Source organism: Hermetia illucens, chromosome 3 (genome assembly GCF_905115235.1).
Source record: "Hermetia illucens chromosome 3, iHerIll2.2.curated.20191125, whole genome shotgun sequence".
Classification (NCBI taxonomy): Eukaryota; Metazoa; Arthropoda; class Insecta; order Diptera; family Stratiomyidae; genus Hermetia; species Hermetia illucens.
In genome coordinates this window covers 95033485-95047213 of record NC_051851.1, presented here as the reverse complement: position 1 = coordinate 95047213, position 13729 = coordinate 95033485, and the positions used below count along the sequence as shown (strand labels likewise).

The 13729-nt window shown below is 39.5% G+C and overlaps 1 protein-coding gene across 2 annotated transcripts in view; it reads left to right on the top strand.

The window, feature by feature from the left end:
- Positions 1–13729, top strand: part of LOC119650753 (glycerol-3-phosphate acyltransferase 1, mitochondrial) — a 44199-nt gene that overhangs the window by 28076 nt on the left and 2394 nt on the right. The window contains exons 1-5 of one of the 2 annotated variants that reach the window (XM_038053848.1): positions 7–179; positions 280–441; positions 751–1398; positions 1463–2072; positions 2128–2288. In XM_038053848.1, coding sequence (XP_037909776.1) covers positions 144–179; positions 280–441; positions 751–1398; positions 1463–2072; positions 2128–2288 — 1617 coding nt within the window. In that variant the 5' untranslated portion in view covers positions 7–143. Of the gene's footprint in view, positions 1–6; positions 180–279; positions 442–750; positions 1399–1462; positions 2073–2127; positions 2289–13729 lie in introns of those variants that run through there. The other variant, XM_038053847.1, reaches the window with a different exon arrangement.

Below are 13729 nucleotides of genomic sequence, written 5' to 3'. Positions count from 1 at the left end.
GTGCACGCCGTGGATGACATTCGTTTATGGAGTAAATTCATTTTGCGGTGATTTATGTAAGAAAGCGGCGAGTGCTCGCAGACCCTCTTAGAACTTTGATTTGTGTACTTCCTTGATCCTCGTCTGGTTAGAGTGAAGCAGGCATGACTGAAGGTTTCAAAGCCCGCGGCTGGTTCGAAGTGAGTGTGGGCCTTAATTGGTGCTAATTGGCAGCAATCAGCGCGGATTAAAGTAGAACCGTTCATCGAGCGACAATTATAACAACGTCTTCTATTTTAGGGCGGACGGTACGACATAATTGACGACCAATGCGGAGTGAAGGACCTTCTGCGCGTCACCCAGCACGCGGGAAGAAAGCCGTACAGCTCTATTTTGGACTGGGGTGTTTATTTTCCATTTCTGGCGCAGTGCGTTCGCCTCAAGAAGTTCGAGTATTTGCAGGTAATTAACATCTTCCGCGATGCCATTCGGCGAGATTCGCCGGCATGGAGGGTCGCGCGCAGTCGACCTATTGTTTGATAATTTAAGTTCCGTTCAAAGTGCCTCGCATTCCGTGCTTTGAAGCTCCATTCCTCCCAAGAAATTCCAATTATAGTCTAGAACTTGGTCGTACGTTATGGCGAGATGTACTGGGTCTCGAGGCACTATTGCGACGTGTTCATTAACCAGATATCTCTCCACGAAGCCATTTCGTGTATTGCCCAAGCAACAGGCAGAAGTGCGAACTGAAGCAATCAAGAGTTTTTGTAGGTTTCAGATGCTGTGCTGCAAAGCGTTCGATTGAAGTCTGCCATAAAGCAATCTGCGGAAAATACTCTGAGGGAGAGAGCTGAACTGGAGGATGGAACTGGCGATGGCCTGCATTCAACTGGGCAGAATGAGGACTTCCAAAAGGTGTATGAGAAGGAGGAGAAGCGCGCCGTGCAAATTCTCATGGGGATGAGATCGAAATTGTCCGACTTCCTCCTACGCGTTACTTCATGGCTACTGTACAAATTACTACCTCGTTTCCTGTCAGGTGTGGTAACAAACACCAAACAAATAGATATGCTGAAAGCCACTGCCGAGAAGTCAGACGGGGTTCCGTTAATATTTCTACCGCTGCATCGCAGTCACCTGGATTACATAATTGTTAGTTTCATTCTGTTGAATAACGACATTCGCAGTCCGATAGTGGTGGCAGGGGATAATCTTCAAATACCAATATTTGGTTTCTTGCTGCGAGGATTGGGAGCGTTTTTCATAAAGCGGAAGATCGACCCGGTGGTGGGTAAGAAAGATATTTTGTATCGTGCTGTCCTGCAAACGTATACTCAGCACATTCTCGAAGCGGGGCATAATTTGGAGTTTTTCGTGGAGGGCGGACGTACGAGGACTGGAAAGCCATGCATGCCAAAGGTAATATTTTCCGAATCGTCAATATCTTAACTCAGTGTAACGATGATTTCTCCCCATTTTATAGAGTGGCATCTTATCTGTAATTGTAAACGCCTTCATGGATGGTACAATCAAAGATGCATTGTTAGTCCCCGTCTCAGTGAACTACGAGCGTCTAGTTGACGGGCATTTTGTTACGGAACAAATGGGTCAGCGGAAAAAGGCAGAGACGCTCTCCTCAGCAATATCAGGAATCTGGAAGGCATTGAATTCAAAATATGGCCTGATGAGGATCGATTTCAACCAGCCGTTCTCAATAAAAGAACTTGTGCAAACCTACAACGAGATCGCGGCAGTAGAAGGGACGAAGATCTACACCCCCGCTTCCAGAGCCATGCACCACATCCAATCGTCTTCATCATTGTACGGAACGGACGTGGTAAACGAGGATCAACGGACACTAGTAGAGAGTATAGCACGACAAGTGGTCTACGACTGTGTATCCGCTACTTCCGTTATGACTACCAACGCGATTGCGTTTCTTCTGCTTACACGATTCCGCAATGGGGCCACAGAGGAAAGGCTAGCTAAAGAGTTAGATGCTCTCAGGAAGAGGCTGTGTGGCCGAAAAGATTTAGCATTTTCGGGCGAATCCATACAAATTGTTCGTTATGCCTCAAATTTGTTGGGGAAAGGTGAGTGGTGAAAGTGGAATATTGGGAAATATTATAATTGGATACTTTTTTCCAGATTTGGTGAGCAGAACAAAGGAAGGTGATGCGATAGTTATTAAACCAAATGTACAATTACCACACGTTATTGAATTAACGTACTATGGAAATGGTTTAGCTCCATATTTTGTTCTTCAATCAATAGTAGTGACCGCATTACACATCTTTTCCCAGAAAGAGGTAAGTAAGCACTAGTTAAACTGAAAAAGTAACTCTGAATAATTGCCTATTTGGGGAAGGCAGGTATTAGCTGGAATTATTTAATTCTGGGTAGTTATCTGCAGATACACATTTTCTCGTATCGCTTGATAGGGACAATCAAGGTCTCGGTTTGCAATCAAAGGGTATGTAGATTATTCCTAGAAAGTCGATAGTACTTTGTAAAACGAAACTTGTCAATAGTAGTTTTTTCGACATTGTGTTGACCTCAGTCATTTTCCATAAGATCTAATTTAGTCACATGTAGGTATTATTTAGTGAATTTTTTCTTAATTATTTAATTAAATATTAATCCTCAAGAAATCAATGGAAATAACAGGTTCGTTTTTAAGGTTTTGTTTGCATTAAATTTATTAAAGTCTATCTGTCTGTCTGTCTGTCACAGGCACTTTTCTCAGAAACGGCTATACCGATTGACACGAAAGTTGGTGAGAAGGTGGGAAATGTGGACCCCCAGACCAGCAGTGAGTGATAACCTTCTACGCTGAGATTTAGCGGGGGTCCCCATACATGTAAAAGGGGGGTGTGAAATTTTTTTTCCACCAAATATAGTCATGTGGAGTATCAAATGAAAGGTCTTAATTAGTACTTTTCGAAGCCGGTCTTAGTTTTGAGATTTGTTAAAAAGGCGGGGAGTGGGAGGGGTGGAAAGTGATGATTTCTTTAACGGACCCATTCTCAGAAACTACCCAACAGAAAAATCTGAAAAAAATCATGAAGCTGTCTCTATATGGTGCCCAGGCCTCAAAATACTCTCCACATCGATATCTGTTCAAATTAAGTTAATAATAGTATATAATCATATTTTTGGGTAAATTGAGTAAAACCCCCCTTAAGTTTACCTCAGAGTTATAAAAGTTGGTAGTAGTATAAAATATAATATGAAGCATATCATCCCCAAGTTTGATCAAAATCACACCATTAGTAACAAATTTACAGTAGCTCAAAGTTGTCTTTACCGCGTAAATTTACAGTCCGAAGTACTAAATCTGGCATACTAAATGCATATTCTTAACAGGCTACGTACAAATGGGATAGTTCTACACTCAAATATACTCACACAAGAAGCAAACAAAACCTTTCATACCTGAAGCGCCGAGCTTCCGGTTTCCCAACTTGCTTAGTAATATATTGCCATCGGAGGAGTTGTTAGTAGGAGGTTGGGCTTCATGACCTCATAATGGAGCCTGTTACCTTAATGTCTCCTACAAAAGTTTCTTTAAATTAATAGTCCCGACCAATTCCCAAGGCTGAGAAGATATCTGACTAGGTACTCCACCTGATGAAAAGCACGCTACCGTGCAAGGCTCTTGAGTCCATAACCGATGGTATTTAGCAGTGCGCTAGCGGTCTCCCCGCCGATAAGCAACTACCACAGTGCTTCAGTAGTCAGAATCTTGTCTAATGTTATAGGACAAACGGTTTCGTCCAGGACAGAGGCAACTCGACAGATGCTGCCTCACCTCTGCCCTGGGAGCAGCGTGACCGTGAGTAGCATCAGATGGAAAAGGCTCCTTTATATATTTGGAAAAACACGCCAAGGGCGCGAATTATATCTAGTAGAAACCGCCAACAAGAAGTGGTTGTGGATTTAGGATTCCTCACTTATCCTAAACAATTAACTTGTCTAATGTGTTATTAAATTTATCAAGCACCAGGGAGGGAATAGAACTATTTCCATCGACGGACTCGTTCAGAAGAAATTGTATTCTTTGTGAATTTTTCCCTGTACAGGTAACCACTTCGTGATTGAAGCTAGTAGGAGAAAAATATGTCTCTAATCACCCGAGCAACACAACTGTGTCTTCACAGCCTTAGATTGGACGATTTGTCCTAGAAATGGCCTAGAACATGTGCTTTGTCATTACCCCAGCAAAGAGAAAGCTTTTAGTAACCTCAAATTAGAATACTCCCATCGGCAAAAGCAATGTCTAGCAGAAGAGATGATATGAGAGATGTTTTGATCTTCATTGCAATTTCTGCATATGGGTTTCCAATGTTTTGTCCAGATGCTTTTGTGGATGATAATGACCGGTCTTAGACATATCAGTGTCGTCGTTACTTTGATCTTATTTAGTCCCATTATTTCGGCTGTAGATCCTATAGCTCGAATTTGCGTTTCCTATTAATGAACTAGTTCAGTCTCCTAGCTCAAAGTGGTCCTACAAGTGGCACTTCCTGTAAATGCATCCACGCGTTAAGGTTTTGCTCGCATTTCCACATCAATTTAGATTTGGTTTGAGGTGATTCAAAGCCAAAGATTTTCTCTGAGGCACAAGAGTATCGTGTGCCTAAAACATAGGGGTTCCTATAAGTTGTTTCTCGCATGCATGTCATATATTCTTGTTCCTTTTCCATTTTCTGTTTCGGAGCCATCTGCACCATATTTCTTGAAGAATTCCAATCTCTGCTAATTCTTGAAGTGTCGACTTTGGAGTCTCGGCAGAACTTTGGCAACATGAAATCACTGCACATCTCCACAGCTGGAGAGTGTATCTTTCATGGCATGAAGTCCGGACAAGTCCTTTGCACGTCCTCTACTCTATCTTTGGTTACCATACTAAAGCTAAATAGAGTAACACAAATCTTACTGTTACTTAATTTTATTTTAAATCACAATACAATAAACAGAATTGAAGAATGTATTGTGCGCACATACAGTGGTCGAAAAAAGTTGGTCAACAACGCTAAAAATAAAGTGAAAACGCGGGTAAAAGTAGGGGAGAAAATAAGTTGAGGATGCACGGATTTGTGGTAAAGAAGTCTAACTGAATACATACATACAGAAAAAAAGAAATGATAATCGCTGTTAATGAAAGTCGTTGTTTCGCGACATCGAGGTAGGCGCACTACTGTTCAAAGAAGGAACGTTGCCAATGAAAATATATATATAGAAATTTTGAAAGAAAATTTGCGTCAGATTACTGAAGAATTAGGCATCTTGGACTCATTCTGGTTTAACCAGCATAACAATTCGGCTCTTCTATAACTATCCTAAAGTATTAGACACGCCTTTTTAATGGAATAATCTTCCCTCACACTACCTTCGAATCCTGCTGGAATCGATGCCCCATCGTAATTAAAGCCAACGGTGTATCCGCCGAACTATTTAGATCCCCTTTTTGAACGCGCTTGATCTCATTCCTAGTTTTGACATACTTTTTTTGATTGTGAATTTGGATTTTCTTTTAATTTTTCCACGGCTGTTAATTTGATCCTCTTTCTTCGTTGTTTGCGTGCATGAGTATTTAATAGCATTCTTGGCACGGGCAAGTAAAAGTAGCGTAGGTGCTCCGTGAAAGGAACTTCAAAAATGCTAGCATTGTCGGCGCCAAAAGAATCATAATAAAGCATACTCGTCATAAGAGGTTGGCAACTCGAGTAATGACCAGGCGTCGAGAAAGGAGATTTCAGGAAAAAAAAATAATGTGAGATATTTACCAAAAAGATATATCACATTACCGATCATCACATCTTTTCTCGATTCAGTATCACTTCCATAAAGTATATTCCCTTGATATCGTGAGCCGCTGCCGAGAACAGATTGAAATTCAAATAAGTTCATCCTTTTCTTTCTGCTACAAGCTAGAAGGCCGGTTTATTAGGTAAAACTTTTTTTATCACACTGTCCATTTGCAAATCGCAGAAAGTGCTGTAAATATTTGGCGCAGTTCACCATAATACTTATACCATCAGTATATTGCTGGGGCATAATACCATGTCTTTTAGTATAACAAATATGTAGTTCGTCTATTACAAGGCCCGACAGTATTGGTCATTAAATTCTCCCCTGCGGACAATCCTTGCGTATGATGGAGTACGTGTTCTCATCACACAAGTTTGCTTAAACCAGTAATCGTAGAAGTCTATATACAGTACTCTCTACATCAAACTTTTGGCGGATAATGTATGTTAAAGGAGGTGTTATCGAATGTCCTTGTTTATGCCATGGGGATTATCAGCCGTCTCTTTGTTGTAGAAAGCTGTTTCAATCTTAGATGCTAGCTAATGCAAAGTTGCAAAAAGTATGATGGCTGATATTAAGCCTGTCCCTGATGTAGCCCTCAACCAATTCTTTCAAAATTTTTGACAGGTCAGATTGGCCTATGAACATTGGTTTAGTTTCAGTCTGGCCCTAGTTTCTTTTACCTATAATCTACTTTCGTCCATATTCTCAGGAACTATCCAATCGATAGATGCGGTCAACGGGGACTCCCCATACGAATATAGCAGGTATTGGCTCTGAATTTATTTGTAAAGAGCGGGAGTTATCAGAAATTACTCAACCCCAAGAAATCGAAACATCTCACTCAATTTGATGTAGTACATCTAAAAATTTTAAATGTTTAGCATTAATAATAAAACTGGCGCAACAATCCATATTGGATCAGGGCCTGGAAGTGTGTTAGAGCACTTCATTCAAGACCGTAACGGTAGACTACAGTACACTGTAGGAGGCAATGTGGTCAGCATTGCACTAGCCCGAGATTATTATCATGATTTGACTCAGGTAGTCATTCACAGCTGAGTCGATTGGTATCCGACATCCAGTCACGATAACAAATCCCTCTGCCACCAGTGAGATTTGAACCGAGACCTTCTGCTACGACAGCCCAGCGCTCTAATCACTTGAGCCATCCGGACACATTAGCATTAGTATACTAATAATGGGTCACTCGTGTTAGCAGATTCATTGCATATAAGAAATATATGATAATTGATGAAACGGGGGACGGGCGATGCGCTCATATCAATGAGTTGCAAAATGTAGCGAAAAATCCGGTCCAGAACTCAAAGACAGTGGAACTACTCTGGGTTCGGTCACGGAATTGTAGTGTCAAATAAAGTCTCAGAAGCCTTAGCAACAGGGGATTTAATCACCCTTCCTTAGCTAATGCTGCTATAAAAAACTGGAATCAGGCCTTACGGGAAACTGGTGAAGCTTAATTGGCATTTTGACTAGTCATAATTCAATAGTTGGACATATATATATTCAAAATAGGAATTCTACCAGATGATACGTAATGAGAAAGCTAAATCCCGAACATTTCCTATATAAACGCTCTGCCTATGGAGGCACTAGACTAATCAGATTTTCGGTGCTGATGTACCTCAGCTGGAGCGGGTATCATCATTTACTAAAGGAAATCCACCGATACATAATCGGATCTGAGATATTCTATCAGATGTGGGCATTGAGTACAATGGATCACTACGTTCTGAGTGGTCAAAGGCTATGCCTCTTAATCAGCCCATACACAGATGTAAACACATTCAAAAACGATGGCAGGTCCCATTAACTGGATGACAATATATTTGTTGTTTATATTTAGATAACAAATCAATATATTACATCAATTGTTGGAAATGCAAATTCATTTTCAAGTCCCAGCAACTCCAGTCCAAAGTATGCTTTCTTCTGATTTCTGTATACGCTTCTATCCTATATCACAGTCTCTATTTACGTTTTTAAATTGGCCACGCTATATTTAGTATTAGTCATAAAGTGCAATCTCTTGAAACAATTTTATTGCTTATTACAAAATAACTGATTTTATAAAATAGCGCTGTGAGTTTATTGGAGGAGAAAAGTTCACGGCTGTCATATATACAAATATTCTATTGTTTACAAGACAATATCTGGCTATCAAAACATAATGTTGGTTTATTATACTGACGCGATGAAACTTTTGTAAAAGTTTACTTTAAATCGAAAAAAAAAATGACTTTTTTTCGTCGACGTATCTCTGAGAATACGTCTTAAACATTTCCGAATAAAACTGACTTAGATATGATCTTTGAAAGAGAAGAATCCGTACCGTAAACGACCTGAAGTTGACACTTTAAACGCGGGTTTTCTACAAATAACATGCTTGAAACTGGTGACCAAAATTACTCGGAAAATACTAAATCGATCTTTTTGAAACTTGACTTGAATACATAAAAATGTAGTGTTTGATCGATTGGTTCCGTTTTTTTTTAGATAAGGGTTTGTGTAAAACAAAACCTTATTAAAATCGATTCACTGTCTGTCGCATTTTTCTCGGAGACGATTATAGGGATTGACACCAAATTCGGTGGAATGGTGAAAATTGTGAATGCTCACGCATACAGTGTGTTACATCTGTCTACGTCGAATTTAAGGAGGGAGGGGGTTCCCGTACATGCAAAAGGAGGGTGTAAATTTTTTTTTCACCAAATATAGTCGTGGGGTATCAAATGAACGGTCTCGGTTAGTACTTTCTGAAACCGTTAGAAAGATGGGGAGTGTGGGGGGGTCGAAAGTGATGATTTATTTAACAGGCCCATTCTCAGAAACTGCCTGAAAAATCTGAAATAATTAATAGTATATTACTATAATTTTTAGTAATTGACTGCTAAACCTCCCTTAAATTCATCCTAGAACAACAAAATTACAATAGAACTACAAAATTCCAACAGAGAGTATGATCCTGTCTGTCCGTTAAACTCGATTTACTCGGAAACGGCTAAACCGATTGTCCCGAAATTTGGTGAGAAAGTGTGGTCTGTGTGCCCATTTACATGCGGCGAGTGGCGCAATTTTGTCTTAAGCTTGAAGGGGGACTCCCATGCATGCACGAAATATGGTCATGTGGGGTATCAAATGAAAGAGCTCGAATAGTTCTTCCGGAAACTGATCCTATTTCTGATATTGGGTGAAATATAGGGGAGATGGGGCTTAAAATGTGTCCTCCAAAAAGTGAAACAGGTGTCGTTCTTAGAGCCTATCCAATCGAAAAAATTGAAAAAAAAAACGCAGTGATGCGGCTATATGAAATCTAGGCCTCGAAATACATCCCCTTCCAATATCTGCTCAAATAAAGTTAATAATAGTATATTAACATATTTTAGAAATTTACCGGAAAACCCCCGATAATTAAGTTCATCCCAGAAGTAAAAAATTTGGTATCAGCATAGGCGATAATATAGGACATAATTCTGAAGACTCTTGACCTATTATTAACAAGGTTATAGAATGTCAAAGTTTCGCAGATCAGGAAAATTTATTGCACCTTAAGACGTGCATGATATCATCATCACATAAAGTGAACTTATATGAACGGCGGGGTCCATGGAGACGTTTTAGTTTTTCTTCTCTGGCTTTTTTTTTAGTTATTTGTATATCAGTGTCATTTACTCGAGGTAGACATGTGTATGCATGTATATGAATGTGTAATAAAGCTTGCGGGTAGTAATCAATATAATAGACATGTGTGTACCTGGTTACCAGCGGTTTTCAATTTGCGTGCGTGCTTTTGTGCAGGGAGTAAAGTGGAAGTGTATGAAAGCGTGTTAGATCAATTTATCAATGCGGCAATAGACAATATTGGTTTATTTATGCCGTTGATATGTATGTAAATATGTGTATCTTGAAGTTTGACAAAATATGATGGAATGCTTTGTGTTTTTATTTATGCACGAATGGGAAATCGTACATAGAGTTTCTCCCGTAAGATGAACACAAAAGCCTTATACCCGAAGCGTCCAGTTTCCCAATTCCCACACTAAAAACATCGAACTATTAGTTTTGACTGTCCACTATTTTGCGAAAAATGCATATTTCCTTAAATGCATCGATGAAACGCTAGTTTTTTTCTGTTATTTAATTGAATTCATCGACATTTTTTGTGTGATTAACTTTGGCGTGGTGTTTGGGAAAGATATCATAGTCATTGAAATCTTCCACGTCCTCCTAACAAGGCAATATGAAAAACGTCACCGGATATAAAGAAAAAATAATACCGGTGACAAGATCATTCCTCTGAAATTTTGCTCGATACAACACTTGACATTTGACATGTCATCTGATAACACTGATTATCATTAACCACGCAGATACCCTCCAGCTGTCACATGTGCCAGTGTGTTCATTTTTATTCTGTTTTGAGGGGCTTAGTCACCCTACCATACGGATAAGGGTATTAGGGTGACTAATCAAATACAAGTGAGACTGTTTCTCCTTTTACATGTCCATGCAAGGTGTTGTCAGGGCCCACCTTGGCATTCAAATCATCCATCACAATCACAATGTTACCTTTAGGAAACCTCTGCCGAACGTATAATTCTCATATAAAGCATCCTGCTACAATCCAATTTGTCAATTCGTTTATAAGATGTCTAGTAAATAGTTTTCACAAAAAATACTGAATGATTTGAGAAAGAAGTACCGAATGTCTATAATTCAATCAAAATTTGTCCACCTCTACTACCGACTGAATGAAGAATTGTTCTTTATTTGAGTTGATATTTACAGCAAGAGCAAATTTGTATTTATGGGGCGTGTCATAACTATAGAACCAACTGTGATTTGGTTGGCTTCCGTTGTAATCTAGGCTCAATGATTTTTTTGTTATTGGGAAAGGATCTTCTAAAATCCTTGGAAAATAATAGGGAAGTGACAAACATCGGAAATTCGACTGAAGCACTCGAATGCGCTGGAACCCAGTCTAGCTGGTGCACTTTTCGGATCATCATATAAAGTGAACTCATATGAATGGTGCAGTTGCTGTTTGGAAATATATTAAGGAATATTTTGAATTTTATACCCGAAGCGTCCAGCTTCCGGTATTCGGGTTGTTTATGGTTTTGTATGAAACAAAGCCTCGTATTTAATAACAATAATACCACAATAAAGCGAGCTCATGAACGGGGGAACATTTAATTTTTCCTTTTTTTAACTTTTTTAGTTATTTCTATATCATATGCGTTCTTATCAGGAGTAGTCAATTTGCCTACATATATATGTATGGATGCTTTTGCGCGCGGAGTAAATGGTAAAAGTGTAAATATTCAGATGCATACTATTAATATGTATGTATGAATGTATGTGCCCGGATAGCTGAGTGGTTAGAGCACAAGGATGTTGTACAGAAGGTCAAATCTCAGCGGTATTTGTATCGTAAAAAAAGTCAAGCGACGACGGCTTTACGGTTTCTTACCAGGGCAGAGGCAAATCATCAGACGCTGCCTCACCTCTGCCCTGGGAGCAGCGTGACCGTAGCGGCTCGCAGATGTTGAATGCTCCTTTATATAATTCGTAAAACACGACATGCCTACGAATTATATTGAGCGCAAATCCGCCTTATTGACCAAAGCTGGCCAGAGCTGAAATATTCGTTTTGAGAATGAAGGGGATCCTAAGTCCGCATCAACTTAATGCAGGACCGGACCAAGCCGCGAGCCGCTACGGTCACGCTGCTCCCAGGGCAGAGGTGAGGCAGCGTCTGACGATTTGCCTCTGCCCTGGTAAGAAACCGTAAAGCCGTCGTCGCTTGACTTTTTTTAAAAAAGTTTGGGTGCAAGCCCTAAGCGAGGGGTCCGTGGACCAGAAAAGAAGGAGTAAGTTGCTCCTCAATTGGTCCGGTCCTGCATTAAGTTGATGCGGACTTAGGATCCCCTTCATTCTCAAAACGAATTTGTATCGTGATTTGACGGCGGATACCAGTCGACTCAGCTGTGTCAAATCAGGGTAATAAATTTCGGGCGGGCGCAATGCTGACCACAATGCCTCCTACAGACTATCATGTAGTGTACCGTTACGGTCTTGAATGAAGTGCTCTAAAACGCCTCAAGGTCCTGATCCAATATGGATTGTTGCGGCAACGATTATTATTATTATATACTAAGCGCACCAGTGAGCGATAATTATGACTTTAATGTAATATGTATTTTTGCGTCGGAGTTTGGAAATTTTGATTGAAATTATTTATTTTTCAATATTTTCCTTTTGTTTTTGTTTCATTTAATCAAAGCCTGCTGACTAAAAATATTTCTGACACTTGCTTTTTTGGCGAACCATAATAAGATCGTAGCAATAAACAACAAATACTACATATTTGCCAAGCCATGACAAAAGCTTCAAGCGCAAGTGTGTGAACAGAATATTTGGCGTGGTTGCTAGCGTTTGTTGGCAATCTGGCACATACACGTGTGGAATATTCATTGTACATTAGAGTTGCAGCTCATATAGCACGCTTCTGGAAGCTTACAGTTTCCCAGCAAGAAATGTATTCTTTAAAAACATTTTGAGTGTGCGGCGTTGACAAACAATATTTTGCTTAATTACTTTAAAAATGAAACTTATGTTTTTTCTATAATATGTTATTCTGTTAAGGGAAAGTATGTTATACTTGTAAAATATAATATTTGCACTCTTTCCTCCCAATGAAGTCTATATTTATAGCACTGTACCGTTGTAGCTAAATTTATTTTTTTCGTTTCACTGCCCTTGAGTAAGGATCAATCAATAATTTTCCAAAAAGCTCATGCGCGGAAGCAGGAACAAAAGAATAAAAATGTATATGCGCGTGTACTTCCACCAAGTTTCCGATAGAGGACTTTTGAAGTATCATTCGCTCATCGATTTCATTAACATCAATTGTCATTAACCCTAAATAAATTTTTGAAGCAGCAAACGGCGGACGTATTGAGCCATCTGAGTGAAATTATGCGGTGTTTCCAACGATTAATTAATTGAAATAATAAAAACTTGTTTCTTTTTCGTTGGTGTGGATATTTATTCTTGCAAATACCGATATTTCGGGAACCACTTGTTCCCTTCATCAGTGCTAACAAGTTTTCTATGTTCTCTGAAACTTGTTAGCACTGATGCAGGGAACAAGTGGTTCCCGAAATATCGGTATTTGCAAGAATAAATATCGACACTAACGAAAAAGAAACAACAAGTTTTTATTATTTCAAGTATTGAGCCAGCTTAATACTAGCCATATGTGCACAAGTCAGTTGTCAAGTAGGTTGTCGATTGCAGGGAGATTGTACGTTTGTCGGCAAGTTGCGGTTGCAGCGAAATTGCACGTGTGTGGACAAGTTACAGTGGGTTGATCAGGTTACGGCAACCGTAACAACCAATTTGACAGCTTGGTTGCACGTTTGGGGCCAGTGTAACGTACTTGCCACGGTGACGATGACTGATAACATTCGACCGGAGCCAGTCAAGTAATTAAGATTATGTGTTAAACAAGTCTGATGATTAAAATCGGTTTACCGTCAATCTATCGCATGCATTTTTCTCAGAAACGATTACATCGATTGACGCCAAATTTGGTGGGAACTGTGGAAATCGCACTCTTACTAACAAAGTTATAATAGGTTAAAGTTCTCGCTGCAGTGCAAATTCTAAAACTTTGAATGTCAGTAGCACGCAAAATATGACAGAATATATGGATGTAAATTATGTGCTCGGTACTAATAAGGCAAATGTCCATTTGAATATTTTTAATATAAGGAATACACAGAACCGTTCATACCTGGAGCGTCCAACTTCCCGCCTTGTATTTCAATTAGGAACGTAACACTACAATCCCATCGATATTTTCTTCTTTAAATAGGTAAACTCAATCATAAATACACTGGAGTATAAC